This window comes from Protobothrops mucrosquamatus, unplaced genomic scaffold (assembly GCF_001527695.2).
Source record: "Protobothrops mucrosquamatus isolate PMUCROS unplaced genomic scaffold, P.Mucros_1.0 scaffold19, whole genome shotgun sequence".
In the NCBI taxonomy this organism is placed as follows: Eukaryota; Metazoa; Chordata; class Lepidosauria; order Squamata; family Viperidae; genus Protobothrops; species Protobothrops mucrosquamatus.
This window is the reverse complement of record NW_015386404.1, coordinates 162905-181158: the sequence shown is the minus strand read 5'-3', so window position 1 is coordinate 181158 and position 18254 is coordinate 162905. Positions and strand designations below refer to the sequence as shown.

At 47.7% G+C, this 18254-nt stretch overlaps 1 protein-coding gene across 1 annotated transcript; it reads right to left on the bottom strand.

Moving 5' to 3' along the window:
- Positions 1 to 12739: 12739 nt before the first annotated feature.
- Positions 12740 to 16819, bottom strand: ASB12 (ankyrin repeat and SOCS box containing 12). The gene is made up of 2 exons (XM_015810769.1): positions 16000 to 16819; positions 12740 to 12931 (listed from the first exon to the last, which is right to left on the bottom strand). Exons 1-2 carry the CDS (start codon positions 16817 to 16819, stop codon positions 12798 to 12800), a joined length of 954 nt encoding a protein of 317 aa, XP_015666255.1. The 3' UTR covers positions 12740 to 12797.
- Positions 16820 to 18254: the final 1435 nt, after the last annotated feature.

Genomic DNA, 18254 nt, shown 5'->3' with positions numbered 1-18254 from the left:
CCGGCCGAGGCGTAGCTGGCAAGTGGCAGAGACGGAGCAGGCCGACCACCAGCTGGCCCAGCCCAAGGGAGGTAAGGCACCCGCCGGAAAAGGGGAAAAAATGGCGGACAGCCTTGCTTGGCGACCCCCATGAAATGGTCGATCGACCCCAAATGGGGTCCCGACCCACAGGTTGAGAACCACTGGTGTACAGCATGCTGTCCCTGTTTTCCAGTTTCTTCTTTGCATCTCCTCTGACAGCTATTGTTGAAAAAAGGAGAAGCTGTGTGTGATCTTGAAGGCTTGGGTCACAGATCTCTTTCCTTAGCTGGGGAATTCTGGGAGTTGAAGTCCATGTGGCTTAGAATTGCCAAAAAAAAAAAAATAGAATCAAGTTTGCCAATGTAAATGTAACTAATCGCTACCAGTAAAAATACTTAGAATTTGGTGGGAGAAATAAACTAAAACAAGGACTGTAACAGGATTGATGATAAGGCAATCCAAATGTATGGAAAGAAAAGAAATGTATTAATATGATGATTATTTTTTAGGAATATTGGAAAAAATATATACTAAATTGTCATTTATTAAAACAACAAGAATTGTATTAACGCAATGTTTGCAAAAAAGGATGTTTCAGGGAAAGAGGAAAGTAAACAAAATTAATATATGGAATACAGACTATAGAAATTAATTGTTAAGGACTGTTTTTACAAATGTAACCCAGACATCACACTGTTTACCAACTATTGAATGACTTATGCTTGTGTAAAAAATTAATAAAAAATATAATAAAAAAAAATAGAATTGCCAGGATAGACAACAGAGTCTAGACAGGAATGAGCACTGACAAGCTAGCACTGGTGATCCCGTCAACTCTTACTTTCCCCTTGGTTGGAAATTTAAGTTTGGGAGTTTGTAAGAGGGAGAGTAGATGCGTTCATGTGCAAATGTGCAAGATTTCATTACACGGAAGGAACGTGTTACTGGTTTTTGACGCAAGAAAGGAAGAGTGAACTATAGACCTGGTCCACTCAAGTTGCTAGTGTTCTTGGGGCTTCAGAATTAGGTTCACGCTGCAGATTAGGAGCACGCTGTGACTATTAATAAATATCCCCCCCCCCATTTTCCTTTACAGCAGTGGTTCTCAACCTGTGGGTCGGGACCCCATTTGGGGTCGATCGACCATTTCACGGGGGTCGCCAAGCAAGGCTGTCCGCCATTTTTTGTCCGCCATTTTTTTGTCCGCCATTTTTTCCCCCTTTTCCGGCGGGTGCCTTACCTCCCTTGCGCTGGGCCAGCTGGTGGTCGGCCTGTTCCGTCTCTGCCGCTTGCCAGCTACGCCTCGGCCGGCGCAGGGGGCGGAACCACGCATGCGCGGCGCTCCCGGGCAGGGAAAGTCCTCGACTTACGACCGGTTGGGTAGTCCTCGACTTACGACCGGTTTAGTCCTCGACTTACAACCGGTTTAGTCCTCGACTTACGACCGGTTGGGGTCGCGGCATTAAAAAGGTTGAGAACCACTGCTTTACAGCATCTCTTCCTTGCTGCACAGTCACTATTTCCAGAGTACAGAGCTCTCCAGACTCGGCAACATTAAGACTTTAAGACTTGTGGACTTTAACTCCCAGAATTCTGGCAGTTGAAGTCCAAAAGTCTTAACGTTGCCAAGTTTGGGGACCCTGGTTCAGTGCATTGAAATCCTTTGCCTTGTGATGGGATAGTTCAGAAATAGGCTCAGCTCTTAAGGGAAGTTTGCAGAGCTGAAGGATATCTGGTTGAGGTTACAACGAGGGCACTTTCCCACCCTTTCCTTGAGCTACCTCACCCATCTCCTCTCCCGCTGATCAATTTTTCTGCTTGCTCTGGTAACAAATCCCAAGTGCATTTTCATTTGCATTACTCTCATCCCTCAACTGATTTCCACTGGAAAGAAGAAAGAAAAGAAAAAAGGAAGAAGGAAGGAAGGAGAATGGGAAGGAGAGAAAAAGAAGAAGGAAGGAAGGAAGGAAGGAAAGAGAAAGAAAGAAAAAGAAAGAAAGAAAGAAAGAAAGAAAGAAAGAAAGAAAGAAAGAAAGAAAGAAAGGGAAAGAGAAAGAAAGAAATAAAAAAAGAAAAAGGGAAATAGAAAAAGAAAAAGAAAGAAAGATTTGGAAGACGCGTTAAGCCAAGAGATGGTCCAACATGGATTGATCTGGCTGCTGGAAATAATACCGACATTCAAGAACTGTGCAAGAAACTCTCAGGGAAATTGTTCAAACCAAGCAAGGAACAAGATACTGTACTTTTGCCTGAAACATCCTTGGTCTATCATCTTCACAAGGTGTCCTGTGTTAATACATAGGACATAGAACAATAGGCTTGGAAGGGACCTTGGAGGTCTTCTACTCCTATCCCCTGATCAAGCAGGAGACCCTACACAGACAAATGGCTGTCTAGTCTTTTCTCGAAAACCTCCAGTGATGGAGTACCCACAACTTCTGGAGGCAAGCCGTTCCATTGGTTGTTCTCACTGTTAGGAATTTCCCTCAGTTCTGTAGTATGGCAAATTTTGAAAGCATGGTCCAGTGTTTCTCAACCTTGGAGCATTAAGATGTATGGACTTCAGCTCCCAGAATTTCCCAGCCAGCATGCTTTGAGGATTGATAGTAAAACTGTTGGAAAAAACTCATGCCTTCAGAAGTTTTGGGTGCTCCATCACTGGAGGTTTTTAAGGCTAGACAGTCACGTATGTGAAATGGTATAGGTTCTCCTGCTTCAGCAGCTTCCAGATTTCTATTCTATTCTATTCTATTCTATTCCATTGTATTCTACTCTACTCTACTCTATTCATGGAACTTTGTTTTTACATATGACAACTACAGAGAGATTGCTATATATGTTCAAAAATGAGTTGAAGTCCACTCATCCCAAAGTTACCAAGGTTGGCATACACTGGTATAGATGCTCACCAACATGCACATTCAGGAGCATGAAAATAATCCACTCTCCAAGTTGGGCTTTTACATTCCGAATCCAGTCAGGAGATAATCTTTTGCCACAGTTGGTCTTAACAATCCCTTTGATAGCCTGTTGTGCAATTATCACGCACACTGATCAAAATGCTTGTAGGAAAAGGGGATTTGTATGTGCATCCCTATACAGGTTGCCATGCAACAGGAACCTTCGGTAGAATTTTTATACCATTGTGCCAAGGGTATCCACTGGGGGTCAAAACAGCATAGAGGGTGGTCACAGCCATGGAATCAAAGGCCCATCCCCTCTTCACATAAAACGGTGGGGAGGACTTCCAATGCACGATAACGGTCGCCATCATGAGCATTTTGATCCCTCTTTCTGCAAACCCCCACCCTCGGTGCAAAGCTCTCTTCCCTGCAAACATTTTACTCTGGGTCGGAAAAATCAGGAGGACATTCTGTCCATGGTGCTAATTTAAGCAAGCTTGGAATTTAGGGCTTAAGCATGAATGATGCAGGAAAATATGAATGCTCCAGTTGGAAATTGGATAAAAATGGAAGGAGACAGTTCTCATTTTTTTTCCTTGCAATTGATATATTTGTAGTCAATGACCGTATGATGCGGGCATTGACCAGAAATATATCAATATTAATGAAACCCAATTGTTTCAATTTCTCCTTCACTTGGTATATAGGTTTTCCTTTCTGTAAACAAAGCAGATTCTTCTCCTCCTTCCATCTTATTATTCATCAGCAGAAATTCAGAGAAAAAGTTCAGTAGTTGTTTCCAAGCAAACAACAGAGAGCAATTATAAACTTCTACCCACAAGTCGTTTACTTACGTTCTTGGAAGCTGTCATCTTTTCCGTTTGCAAGAAATTTCTAAATTATCATGAAAGTCTGAATGTTCTTCCTTTCACACTGAAAGTGGCATTAATTGAAGGTGCTAGTTGTCGCCTTTGAAGCTCTACATGGCTTGCGGCCAGGTTATTTGAAGGACCAGCTTTTCCCAGTTACATCTACCTGACATGGTATAGGGCAGTGGTGGCGAACCTATGGCACGGGTGCCAGAGGCGGCACTCGGAGCCCTCTCTGTGGGCACACGTGCCGTTGCCCCAGACTCACCTACCCCCACGACCCCCTCAACAGCAGCCCCCCTGGAGGAGAGTCGCCCCCGAACATGGCCCACACAGAGCAGCACAGCCAAGGACATGGCAGCCAGGCAGCGTAGACAAGACTCTGCCCTCATGCCCCATCCGGCAGTTGATGTTGTGGGGTGCGGGCAGAGGGCGTGGCTGCCATGGCGCTGCTGGGCTACCTGGGCGATCTGCGGTGGGCCCTGGAGGTGGTGAGTGGCCCTGCGGGCAGGCGGGGTAGGGGATGGGGTGGGGGCGGGGCAGGGGCGGGGCCTGTTTTGGGGCACTCGGTCTCTAAAAGGTTCGCCATCACTGGTATAGGGTTTCCTGCCTGAGCAGGGGGCTGGACTAGAAGACCTCCAAGGTCCCTTCCAACTCTGTTATTCTATTCTATTCTATTCTATTCTGTTCTGTTCTATTCTGTTCTGTTCCGTTCCGTTCCGTTCCATTCCATTCCATTCTATTCTATTCTGTTCCATTCCGTTCCATTCCGTTCTATTCTATTCTATTCTATTCTATTCTATTCCGTTCCGTTCCGTTCCGTTCCGTTCCAGTCCAGTCCAGTCCAGTCCAGTCCAGTCCAGTCCAGTCTAGTCTAGTCTAGTCTAGTCTAGTCTATTCTATCCTTCATTACTCTATTCTATTCTATTCTAAATATTCTCTCTCTGGGCCAATTCAGTTCCTCAGATTATCAGTTCAAATTCCTCTCAGGCCAGAAGGACTTGAAAACTGGCACTAAGTTCTGAATCATTGCCAAGTTCGGTGCAATAAAGGAATAAAAATACAGCTTGGTTGATAAGGGTGTCATAACTACACACCTTCTGGGCTGCCCAATTGTCTAATAATCAGTTGACGATGAGCCCATGAATGTGAATCCCCATTCTGTGAAGCCTACGGGGAAACAGGCTGTTTAGTCCAGGGTGGTGTTTTCAAATACAAAAGATAGGAAAATGGCACTTCTTTTTATTTACCAGGAAACTCTTCTTCCTAAGTGGATGCAAAATCAGATTAGGAATTTCTTTCAGGCTAAGGACATACTGTTCCTTTATCTCTTTAAAATCTGCCTGACCCTGCTTGTCTTTTCTCCCTCCCTCCTTCCCTCTCCCTCTTTCTCTCTCTCTCTCTCTCTTTTCCTCTCCCTCTTTGCAATTGTTTCACTTCAGCAGGGAAAGAAAGCCTTTCGTCCCAACTCAGGCTAGACACCCGTTACGTTTTCTGCATGCTGAATGGAAAACCTACAGAGCTCAGAATGTAGCATTTGCGCAACATCAAGTTCAAAGGAGAGCACGGGGGAATTTTAGCATTCATCCCGCTCACTGGAGTGTCAAAGCAAGCTAGATTAGAGATTGTCCAATGGAGTAACTGCCAGGAGCCTAGAGCAATGCTGGTTAAGGTTGGCAATTTTTAAGACGTGTGTGTCAACGCTGCAAATACTGTATATTCTTGCTTTGACCATATGCAGAACTGTCTGGTATTTTTATAGTTAAATCAGGCAACAGGGAAAGGGGAGGAGAATAAGGAAAGCTTATTAAGTGTTTCGTTAATCAGACACATGACAGTGTGGAGTTCAACTCCCAGAATTCCCCAGCCAGCATTTTATTTTATTTTTCTCTTAAAAGAAGGGCCTGTTGCAAAGCAAAGGGCCAACTTCCAATTCCCTGTTTATTTCCATGAAACTCTCCACGATGCAGCTAACCGTTGTCAGAAAACACAGTGGTGAAATGGTTACAACCCAAGCATTCCCACCTAGCCGTAGAAGATGAAGATAGCTTAGGTTAGGGACACAGGTAATCCTTGACTTAACACTCGTCTGTTTAGCAAATGTGTGCAGGTACAACAGCACTGAAAAAAAGTGCCTTACAACCGATCTCCAAAGGCAGGACGAGAAGCAATGGATGGAAACTAATCAAGGAGAGAAGCAACCTGGAACTAAGGAGAAACTTCCTGAGAGTTAGAACAATTAACCAGTGGAACAACCTGCCTCCAGAAGTGGTGAATGCTCCAACACTGGAGGTTTTTAAGAAGAGACTGGACGGCCATTTGTCTGAAATGGTACAGGGTTTCCTGCCTGAGCAGGGGGTTGGACTAGATGACCTCCAAGGTCCCTTCCAACTTTTTTATTATTATTATTATTATTATTATTATTATTATTATTATTATTATTATTATTATTATTATTATTATTATTATTATTATTATTATTATTATAAAATTTGAGTGCTTGGAAACCAGCCTATATTTACATCGGTTGCAGCATCCTGGGATCACATGATTGCCATTTGCAACTTTCCAAGCCAGCTTCCGACAAGCAAAGTCAATGGGGGGTTTTATTTAACGGCCCTCTGATTCACTTAACAACTGCAGTGTTTCACTGAACGACTGTGGCAAAAATAAGGTTGTAAAATCGGGTGCGACTCTAACAACGGTCTAGCTTAGCCATGGAAATTCTGGCCCCTAAGGTGATTGTAAGTCAAGGATTACCAATAAGAGAGTAAGTCAAGGATTACCTATAAGGGGGGGGGTGATGCCATGTTGTCTTACCATTGTGTTTGCTTTGTTGAAAGGCCCTGGATCACCTTGAAGTCTACCCTCCAACACAGTGGTCTTCAAACTTGGCCCTTTTATGACTTGTGGACTTCAACTCCCAGAATTCCTCAGCCAGGCACGCGTGCCTGGCTGAGGAATTCTGGGAGTTGAAGTCCACAAGTCATAAAAGGGCCAAGTTTGAAGACCCCTGTCTTAAATCTAACAAACAAAATGGAGGCTGGCTGAGGAATTCTGGGAGTTGAAGTCCACAAGTCATAAAAGGGCCACGTTTGAAGACCCCCTGCTCCAGCAGTTCCATTAGCCAAGAAAGAAACCAGAGTTTGTGGCAGCTGATTGAACTGGAGAAATCTCCTGCTACTAGAACTATCAGAGAGAGCCACAAAACAAAGGACTGTGAGGCAATGTGACTGCCTGGCTTTGCTTTTAGAAGTTAGAAGGCCCCTTGTTCCTGAAGCACTTTTCAAGTTGTGCTTCAGCTGAACTTTTCTTGAAGCCTCTCCACTGAATCTTGAAGGCTCACAGAGATTCACAGACACCGTTCGGACGAGACGCTTTTATTGAAGCTACTCAAGAGCTCTTAATAAAGAAAGAAAGAAAAACAGTTACCATAAAACCCCAGAGTTCAAGCAGACCCCAGGTTCAAATTCAATCCTTTTTATTTACCCTTACATCATAAAGTTCTGCAAGCAGCGTTCTTTTTTCTCAAATGGAGATGCAAAGGGTGCCTCTGTATTATAATGGACCTGCCTGGCCCAGTGATGGCGAACCTTTTAGAGACCGAGTGCCCAAACTGCAAACCAAAGCCCACTTAGTAATCGCTGGGTGCCAGGCCCACTGGGTGGGCATGGACGTGGTGGTCATGGCAGATTGGGTGGGTGTGGCCAAAGTGGGCATGGTCACCTCAATGTTGCTCGTGGGGAGGGATGCCTGTGGGAGGTAGGCAGGGTTGGGGGAGATCCAGGGGGTCTCTGGCAGGTGGGGTGATAGGCAGGAGGCTCATCCTGTGGGTGACTCGAGGCAGGACGGGGGTGCCATTGCCATGGGGCAAGGCAAGGGCTGGGGCGTCTGCTGCCTGACACCATTGGCCCCTGCACACAGAGGCCAACGGTGTCCATCAGCAGCCAAAGCCTGTCGGCCCCTCGACCGGTGCACTCTGGGGCTCCACAGCCCGCCGCCAGCAGTTCAAAGAAGCCACCTCTGAGCTAGATGGCCAGCTGACAGCTGAGGAGGCGATGCAGTGGGTCGTGCCCAGGAAAAGGAGAGCATGCAAGGCGAGGAGGGATGGGACGGGGGGAGGGAAACCAGCCGTGCCAGGATGCATCCAGCCACGTGGGACCTTGGCGAGTTAGCAGGCGGCTGGTTGAAGAGGGACAGTTGCCATCTCCGGGGCATGGTACACATGCCCACGGGGCATGGTACACGTGCCGCCTCTGGCACCTATGCCATGGGTTCGCCACCACTGGCCTAGCCAATCTCAGCCCCTTTGCTTCTGTCTTGGCCAGCTCTTGTCTTCACGCAGCTCTTCAAAGCATTGCCCAGCCCAAGACAGGGGAATCCGGAACGCTGAAAGGTGGGGAGCAAACTCAACAGTGTTCCTTCTGATAAATGGCTATTGCTTGATTGGTTGGGTCAATCATACTACAATTTGCCAAGAAATAAGTCTGCCCCCTTCTCCTTCTCCTTCTCCTCTCCACACACCCCTCTCCCTTCTAGCACTCACGATGTTACCTGGTTTGGGTAATGAAACATCTGCAAGAAAACAACCAAACTCAGAGGACCCCAAGGACCCCACAGTTATCCTCCTTCTCCCTCTCTCTCCCTCTCTCTCCTCCTCCTCCCCTTCCTCTTTCTTCAGTAATTATCTTCTGAGGTCACCAGTTACTTCTGCCAAAACAAAAAACAAAAAAAACCCCAGCTCTCCATTGACCCACTCACCAATTTAGATGATGATCAGGGTCAAGAAAGGTTTCCAGCACCCTGAATTTGTGAATCAATACAGAACACCAAAGACCTATCTCTGACTAATCCAGCCTCCAAGCCCTTCCTGAGACAACACGGCTCTGCGTTTCTAAGGGCTTCCCCAGCTCCGTTTTGGAAGAAGAACCAAATTGTGGAGCTCAACATTTCCCTGAGACGGCCCGCCTCTGGCTTAGGAAACGCCGGTTAACAGGGTTCGCAGTCTTCTGACGTTGTAATTAGATTTGGGATTCATAAATAATGCAAATGCTTTCTGTATTGCCCTCTGCTTCAAAACACCCAAGGTAATTCCCCAAGGGACATCGGCAGTTGGATTTCCCGTAAAGCCTAATTTTTTTACACGCGGGAGATGAGGCGTAATGATTAAGACTGTCCAGTAGAGATGGGGACCCCAAACGTCCTTCTCCACAGCCCCCCCAACTCTGGTTCAACAGCACCGTCATTGCCAACAATGGGAAAATGACAGTGTGAGCTCTAAAACCAGCCCATTGCTTTCTTTAAAAAAACAAAACAAAGCTGCATTAGATTGTAGTACTTCAGAATTGTTTTTCCAAAGAGGAGGAGGAGGAGGAAGAGCAGCAGGAGGAGGAGGAGGATGGAGAGGAGGGAGGGAGGAAGGGAGAGGAGGAGGAGGAGAAAGGGGAGAGAGGGACTGGAGAAGGAAGAGAAGGAGGGGGAGAAGGAGGAGGGAGGGAGGAGGAGGAGGAGGAAGAGAGAGGAGGGGAGAGAAGGGAGGAGGGAGGGAGGAAAGAGGGGAGAGAAGGGAGAAGGAGGAGGAAGAGGAGAAGGAGAGAGAAGGAGGGGAGAGAGGAGGAGGAGGAGGGAGGGAGGGAGGATGGAAGGAGGCGGAAGGAGGGGAGAGAAGGGGGAAGAGGAGGAAGAGAGAGGAGGAGGGGAGAGAAGGGAGGGAGGGAGGAGGAAGAGAGAGGAGGGGAGAGAAGGGAGGAGGGAGGGAGGAAAGAGGGGAGAGAAGGGAGAAGGAGGAGGAAGAGGAGGGGGAGAGAGGAGGAGGAGGGAGGGAGGGAGGGAGGATGGAAGGAGGCGGAAGGAGGGGAGAGAAGGGGGAAGAGGAGGAAGAGAGAGGAGGAGGGGAGAGAAGGGAGGGAGGGAGGAGGAGGAGGAGGAGAGGAGGGAGGGAGAGAGGGAGGGAGGAGGAGGAGGAAGGCTTCCATTACAAAAAGACTAGGATCTGCATAAAAATGCCAAAAGAGAAGTCAACATAAGAAGAACTCTACCACTTTGGACCAAAATCCAACATAATCCCACCTCCATCATTGCACCCATCTGCTGCCTTCCAGGAGCACCAAAGTAGAGTGCCAGTGCAATTGCCCTCTTCTGCCCTCTTCTGCCCCCTTCTGTTAGAATTATAGAACAACAATGCATAACGGTACCTAGGTAATGTTTTCAGTTCAATACTGTCACCTAGTGGGAAATGACTAGTACTATTCTTTTTTAAAAAAACAACAACATATTTCATCTCACAAGCATTAATGCTTATCATTAAAATAGACATTATAATTAAAAGTCTGTCAAAATAGTTCTCAAGGCAACAGTTTAGCCCAGCTTGGATATTGTCCCAGCAGGGAAAAGCACTGATGAATTTTAAAAAAAAATCTGTGCCTTTTAAGATGAATCCAGGCAATTAATTCTGCCATTTATTCACCCATTTATTAATATTGTGGCTGTGATGTTGCAGGTGCCTTGCACAAGCAATCTTCTCTTTTCCTCTTTTCCCAGATTAAACTGAACTATGCTGCAAGCATGCAAAATAATTTCCCTGAAAACTCTGCAGTTGTAAATTAATGATGGAATATAAATGATACAAAATAAATCTTTAAAATAAATCCGATTTTGCTTCAGAATTCTGGAGAGGAGAAAAACATTGGCATTAAATGTGGTGAGCTTGCTCTGAAAAATCACATTAGCCTTTATCTAAAGAATTTAAAAAGCTTCCACTAGTAATCATTAAATCCATATTTGCATTTCCCTATCTTATTAAACAAAAGAAAAGCGATATTGATTAAAACTCGCATACTGTGCCACCAGATGAACTTGCAAATATGGTGTTTTTCAACCTTGGCAACTTTAAGGTGTGTGGACTTCAACCCCCAGAATTCCCCAGATGGGACAAGACTAGTTTGGCCAGATTTCTGTCTGCAGGTGAGGAACAATAAAGAAAGAAAGAAAGAAAGAAAGAAAGAAAGAAAGAAAGAAAGAAAGAAAGAAAGAAGGAAGGAAGGAAGGAAGGAAGGAAGGAAGGAAGGAAGGAAGGAAGGAAGGAAGGAAGAAAGAAAGAAAGAAAGAAAGAAAGAAAGAAAGAAAGAAAGAAAGAAAGAAAGAAAGAAAGAACAGCTCGCTTCCAGAAGTTGCGGGTGCTCCATCACCGGAAGATTTCAAGAAGACCTTGGACATCCATTTGCCCAGAACGGTACGGGATCTCCTGCTAGAACAAGGGATTGGACTAGAATAGTGATGGCGAACCTTTTAGAGACCGAGTGCCCAAACTGTAACCCAAAACCCACTTATGCATCGTCGGGTGCCGGGTGGGTGTGGCCCATTGGGTGGGCGTGGCTGTGGTGGTAACGGCAGACTGGGTGGGACTAAAAAGTTCAATCAATCAATTCCAACTTTGCAAGATTTTTTTTTCCCATGAGAAGTTGAAATTGATTGATTGAACCTTTTTTTTTTTTTTTTGCACACGGCGGCGGAGGCCTAAAGCAAAAAGGTTTTATAAAACCCAGCTGAAGGCCTAGGACTGGGGCGACGGTGCCTGTGCCCACAGAGAGGGCTCTGAGTGCCGCCTCTGACACCCGTGCCATAGGTTCACCACCACTGGACTAGAACAATGATGGAGAACCTTTTAGAGACCGAGTGCCCAAACCACAACGCAAAACCCACTTATTTATCGCAAAGTGTCAGAGCCGCATCAGCATTGTGGTGCCCTCAGGGGGGAGCATGGGGGCATGGCCCACTAGATGGGCATGGCAGCAGTTGTCACTGCAGTGGGCATGGCTGGGGTGGGCATGGCCACCTCGATGTTGCTCATGGGGGGACGCCTGTGGGGGCTGGGCAGGGTTGGGGGAGATCCAGGGGATCTCTGGCGCGTGGGGCGGTGGGCAGGAGGCCCAGCATAGATGGGGGGAGGCACGCAATCCTAGCTGGGACTGGGGGGACGATGAGGATCCGGCTTTCCCTGCTGGGGGTGGCCTTTGGCTTGCTGGGTGTGGGCGTGCTCTACCACCTCTACTCGAGCTTGCTAGCTGTCCACTTCGCCTCCTTTGTGCTGGGTGGGGCTGCCACTCTGGGCGGCGGTGGCAGCCTAATGGACCTGTGCGAGCTGCTGGCAGCGACAGCGCACGTGCCCACAGAGAGGGCTCTGAGTGCCGCCTCTGGCACGCGTGCCATAGGTTCGCCACCACTGGACTAGAAGACCTCTAAAGTCCCTTCCAACTCTATTATTCTGCATCCTACAGATCTGTTTAGAAAAACCATAACCTGTTTTTCTTGGGTTTTAGAGCCTGACAAAAACAGATGAAAACGGTAGCTCGGTCCAAACATAGGAATGTCACAATTAAAAACTAAAGAATGTTTTAACTCCCCCTAAAACGCCCCCCTTCCAATAAGAGCGATGGGCTGCCATTCATTCTAGGGTGAGTAGCAATCTCGTCAAACATTAAGTGTGCCTTTTTGTCAACCTCCTGAGAGCAACGGAGCTTGATCTTCAAAGAAAACTCACAAGGGTAAAGCTTGATTCTTCCCAGCTATCCACCAGGAGAGTGATATCTATCTATCTATCTATCTATCTATCTATCTATCTATCTATCTATCTATCTATCTATCTATCTATCTATCTATCTATCTATCTATCTATCTATCTATCTATCTATCTTGTCCGTTTTAGTTGGTTAATATTAATATAAAGTTGGTGTTAAAATGGTGGACTTCAATTCCCAGAATTCCCCCAGCCAGCATGCTGGCTGGGGGAATTCTGGGAGTTGAAGTCCATACTTCTTAAGATTCCCCAAATTGGGAAACTCTGTTTAAGCTACTGCATTATTTTTCACCCGCCCCATCAAATGCATCCAAGCACACCACACCAGACACGTGCGTTCCAATTCTTAGAAGTGTCCTTTTTTCTTTCTTTTTTCCTTATCCAGTTACAGTACTTGGTAACCCTGGGCAATTCGGCGTTGATCTTCCGTTACACTTGGTGTTTGAGGTAGTTGAGCAGCACTAGCGGGATGTCCAGTTGGTCCACGGCTTCGGGATGGTTCTCCAGCTTCATAAACCTTCTGATTGCCAGTCTGCACTGAGACATCAAGGATTTTGGGAATGCTGGAACAGCAGGAGGGAGGAGAGAGAGGCGGTAATCATCATTGCATAGTTAACACGGCTAAAGATTTCACTCCCTGGGATGCCTTCAAGGTCATCACGTCATAGAAATGAAGAAGAAAGAGACACACATGCTTTGTGGTTTTTTGATCTGTGCACAGCGTGAAATCTAGCTATTCTGTTCTGGGTATGGACTGAAATAGAGCTGTTCCAGGCAGAATTGGTTTCTGGGGGGGGGGAATATGCAAAATAATCAAAGAAACTGGAGATGAAAAGGGAAGGGGAGAAGAGTGACCATGGATAGCATTGGAAGATCTAGGACAGACATGTCAAACACAAGGCCCGGGGCCGGATGCGGCCCATGAAGTGGTTTCATGTGGCCTGCAAAGCCATCCTGGAAACAGCAAGGGAACGGCCCCCACTGCCTTGGCCCTGGCCCAGGTGAGCAAGGAACCAATGTACAATGTTCTGGTGGCCATCTACGCTGAAATGCATTCAGTCTTAGCTCCACAAGGCCATCTGGAAACAGCGAGGAACCAGCCGCTGCCGCATCGGCCCCACCCCCTGGGTGCATGCTGGGGAGGTGTCACCCTTTGTGAGGAATGAAGAAATGGACCATCGCCTGGAAATGGCCATCAAATGGCCCTCGCCTACTTCACATATCCGGCTTGATGGGCTCTACCCTGGTCCCACCCCCTTCTGCCAGAGACCCTCAGATCTGTCCCACTCCTGCCCAGGCCCCCACAGGCACCCTTGACGCGAACGATGTAGAGCTGGCCACGCCCACCCAGTAGGCCACACCCATTCCATCCACACCCACCCAGTAGGCCGCACCCTCCTGCACCCCCCCCCAGAGCAACCGCAATGCTGATGCGGCCCTCAATGAAATTGAGTTTGACACCCCTGATCTAGGATGAGCGGGAGGGGAGAGGGGAACAAGAAAAAATTGTGCACCACCCTTGTTCTACCAACCCTTAAAATTCATCCCAGGACACCCAGAAGTTTATTCACCTGGAATTCAGAGCAACCAATATTCATAATGCCTATGGAGATTCTCCATTATCCAGGTCATGGTTCTCCCAAAGGTGCTTTTCCAAAAAGTCAACTGGACTTTCTTGCTTTTTTTTTCCTTGAAAAGGTTTTTCGCTTCTCACCCAAGAAGCTTCTTCGGCTTCTGCCTTTTGAAAAGCATCGTTGGGACAAACGGTCATAATTTTGTTACTCCTGTGCTGTGGACTGATGCAAAACCCTGTGGTAGAATTTTTAGAAAGGGTTGGTCAATTCCATCCAGGCTGTAAAGAACACCAGTTTTTTGTTTTGTGCACAACCCACCCAGAAAAGTATGGAAAGGGATAGGGAATGCTCTTGTTGTGAATGTGGAGGTAGCTATATGTGCATGGGTGACTTTTGCTTTGGGTGACTGTTTTGTATTCATTTTATGCACGTTGTGTAGCATTGCTTACTTTAGAAACAAATAATGTGATAGGTAATCTGTGGAAAGGGGAAGGAAGGAAGGAAGGAAGGAAGGAAGGAAGGAAGGAAGGAAGGAAGGAAGGAAGGAAGGAAGGAAGGAAGGAAGGAAGGAAGGAAGGAAAAAACCAGATCATGTGGGGCTAGCATGGAGCCTCCAAGGTAGCTAGGAAAGAATATATATTTCCCTGCAAAAAGGAAGAAGAGCTGAGAGTAGGGTGCTGCCAAGATTAGAAGAGCATTTAGGGAACTTCAAAGGAAAGGAGGAAGGAAGGAAGGAGAGAGACGAGAGAAGGGAGAAGGGAGAAGAGAGAAGAGAGAAGAGAGAAGAGAGAAGGGAGAAGGGAGAAGGGAGAAGGGAGAAGAGAGAAGGGAGAAGAGAGAAGAGAGAAGGGAGGAGAAGGGAGAAGGGAGAAAAAGAGAGAAGGGAGAAGAGAGAAGAGAAAAGGGAGAAGGGAGAAGAGAGAAGGGAAAAGGGAGAAGAGAGAAGGGAAAAGGGAGAAGAGAGAAGGGAGAAGAGAGAAGAGAGAAGGGAGGAGAAGGGAGAAGGGAGAAAAAGAGAGAAGGGAGAAGAGAGAAGAGAGAAGAGAGAAGAGAGAATGGAGAAGAGAGAAGAGAGAAGAGAGGAGAAGAAAGAAGGGAGAAGAAGAGAGAATGGAGAAGAGGGAAGAGAGAAGGGAGGAGAAGGGAGAAGGGAGAAGAAGAGAGAAGAGAGAATGGAGAAGAGAGAAGAGAGAAGAGAGAAGGGAGAAGGAAGAAGGGAGAAGGGAGAAGAGAGAAGGGAAAAGGGAGAAGAGAGAAGAGAGAATGGAGAAGAGAGAAGAGAGAAGGGAGGAGAAGGGAGAAGGGATAAGAAGAGAGAAGAGAAAATGGAGAAGAGAGAAGAGAGAAGGAAGAAGGGAGAAGGAAGAAGAGAGAATGGAGAAGAGAGAAGGGAGGAGAAGGGAGAAGGTAGAAGAAGAGAGAAGAGAGAAGGGAGAAGGGAGAAGAGAGAAGGGAGAAGAGAGAAGGGAGAAGAGAGAAGAGAGAAGGGAGGAGAAGGGAGAAGGGAGAAAAAGAGAGAAGGGAGAAGAGAGAAGAGAAAAGGGAGAAGGGAGAAGAAAGAAGGGAAAAGGGAGAAGAGAGAAGGGAAAAGGGAGAAGAGAGAAGGGAGAAGAGAGAAGGGAGAAGAGAGAAGAGAGGAGAAGAAGGGAGAAGGGAGAAGAAGAGAGAAGGGAGAAGAGAGAAGAGAGAAGGGAGGAGAAGGGAGAAGGGAGAAGAAGAGAGAAGAGAGAAGAGAGAAGGGAAAAGGGAGAAGAGAGAAGGGAGAAGGGAGAAGGGAGAAGAGAGAAGAGAGAAGGGAGAAGGGAGAAGGGAGAAGGGAGAAGAGAGGAGAAGAAGGGAGAAAAAGAGAAGAGAGAAAAGAGAAGGGAAAAGGGAGAAGAGAGGAAGAGAGAAGGGAGAAGAGAGAATGGAGAAGAGAGAAGAGAGAAGGGAGGAGAAGGGAGAAGGGAGAAAAAGAGAGAAGGGAGAAGAGAGAAGAGAGGACGGAGATTTTAATACTTTGCATAGCCTTGTGTTACATTAAATAATTTTAAAACACACACACACACACAAGTTACCTCTTTCTCTGGCCAACAGCTCAAGCACTTCAGGGTTTGCTGAGCTCTTCTCCAACGTGATACCAGGCAAGTAGACATTGGCACCAAAATCAACGAGGAGCTTGACAAACTCTGTCCTGCAGCCGTGCTTCAAGCAGACTTCCAGGAGAGTCTTGGGGTGTTTAATTCGGGCAATCATGTTCCTATCCGAGCAGTTGTAGTTGGGCTCAGCCCCGTACAGCAAGAGGGTCTTGAAGCACTCCAGATGACCGTAGACGGCAGACAAATACAAAGGTCCGCAGCAGGATACGGAGTTGGTCGCCCACTCCGGGATTCGGGGTTTGACGTTAGGCTCTGCCCCGTGTGACAGCAGCTCCTGCAGGATCGCGAGGGCTCCCTCTCGCGCAGCCGTAAGCAGCGGGGTGCAGTTGTTGTGAATGCTCCCGGAAGGACAGGCCCCTGCCTCCAAGAGGACCTTCACACAGTCAAGGTGCCCGTTGTTGACGGCAATGAACAGCGGCGTCTGTGCTTTGACGTCTAAGCTGTCCACTTCGGCTCCGTGGTCCAGGAGCACCTTGACGCACCTGACGTGGCCCTTGGAGGCCGCTAGGCGCAGGGGAGTGCCTGGCACCCCCCAACCGCTCCGACTGTTGATGACCCGTTTGTATCTCTCTTGGTGCAACAGTTGGTCCAACAGCTGGTAGCTGTCCTGGGACACGGCGAGACTCAGCTCTTGTCTTTCTCTGTCCCCGTCTTCATCTTCGCTGGGCTGGAACAGGGAGAACATCTTGGTGATGTCCAGCAGGCTCATCTTGAAATGTCTCTTGAGGGGGACTTTCATCGTGAATGGTGCAGTGTTGGAAGCTAGAAGTCAGACAGGGGCTGGGTTAACGATTTTGGATAAAGCGTAGTATTTGCAACCTGGGTCAGTGCATCTCTTGGTGGGGCCCAGTTGGTTCACAAGTAGCAAATCCAGCATATGCTATTTACATGCAAACACAATGCAGTTTCTAGAGCAGTGATGGAGAACCTTTTAGAGACCAAGTGCCCAAACCACAACCCAAAACCCACTTATTTATCGCAAAGTGCCAGAGCCGCATCAGCATTGTGGTGCCCTCAAGGGGAGGCATGGGGGAATGGCTCACTGGGTGGGCATGGCAGCAGTTGTCACGGCAGACTGGGTAAACATGGCTGGGGTGGGCATGGCCACCTCGATGTTGCTCACGGGGGGGAAGCCTGTGGGGGCCAGACAGGGTTGGGGGAGATCCAGGGGGTCTCTGGCAGGTGGGGTGGTGGGCAGGAGGCCCAGCATAGATGGGGGAGGCCCACAATCCTAGCTGGGACTGGGGGGCCATGGCGCCGATGGGGATCCGGATTTCCCTGCTCGGGATGGCCTTTGGCTTGCTGGGTGTGGGCGGGCTCTACCACCTCTACTCAAGCTTGCTAGCTGGCCTCTTCGCCTCCTTTGTGGTGGGTGGGGCTGCCGCTCCGGGTGGCAGTGGCAGCCTAATGGACCTGCGCAAGCTGCTGGCAGCAGCAGCGTGCGTGCCCAGAGAGAGAGCTCTGAGTGCCGCCTCTGGCACGCGTGCCATAGGTTCGCCACCACTGTTCTAGAGCCTGGATGAATGAATGAATGAATAAATAAATGTATTTCAGGTGGCTTCCCTAGCACTTGCCTACAAAATAAAGAAAATACCAGAGTATTTTCATACATTCAATTTTGCAGCTACTAAGATTGTCAGACGAGCAGGTACAAAAACAGCCAAGGAAGTGATGGAAGCCTGAGAAACGGACCCCTCTTCAGTCAAACAGGAGTGTTCATTTACCACCAGCTTATCAAATACTTAGGAGGCGAGGGCTTGGCAGCACAAAGAAACAACAGCCAATGAACTTAAGAGCCAGTCAACAACACTCTAATCAACAACTAAAATGTGACACATGCACAACAGGCACCACATAAATACCACACACAGAATAGCCCAAAGCACAGATTCTGCTAGAAGAAGTCCCCTGAGGATGGGCTCCAGCATGTGTTTGAAAGCTCAGAAGACTCAACCTCTGGTCCCGGCCACCAACCCAGATTGGATCCTGCATTCATTTAGTTGTGAAAGCAATGAAAAAAATGACACAACCAAAGATGATTAGGGGACTGGAGGCCAAAGCATATAAGGAAAGGCTGCTGGAATTGGGTATGTCTAGTTTAATGAAGAGAAGGACAAGGGGGGGACATGATAGGAGTCTTCCAGTATCTCAGGGGCTGCCACAAAGAAGAGGGA

Excerpts from the sequence above, each read along its gene's own strand:
- ASB12 (XM_015810769.1), bottom strand. The coding sequence starts at position 16,819 with ATGAAAGTCCCCCTCAAGAGACATTTCAAGATGAGCCTGCTGGACATC. Across the intron at positions 12,932-15,999 it reads GCTGTTGGCCAGAGAAAGAG|CATTCCCAAAATCCTTGATG; the intron begins GTAACTTGTGTG and ends CTGCTGTTCCAG.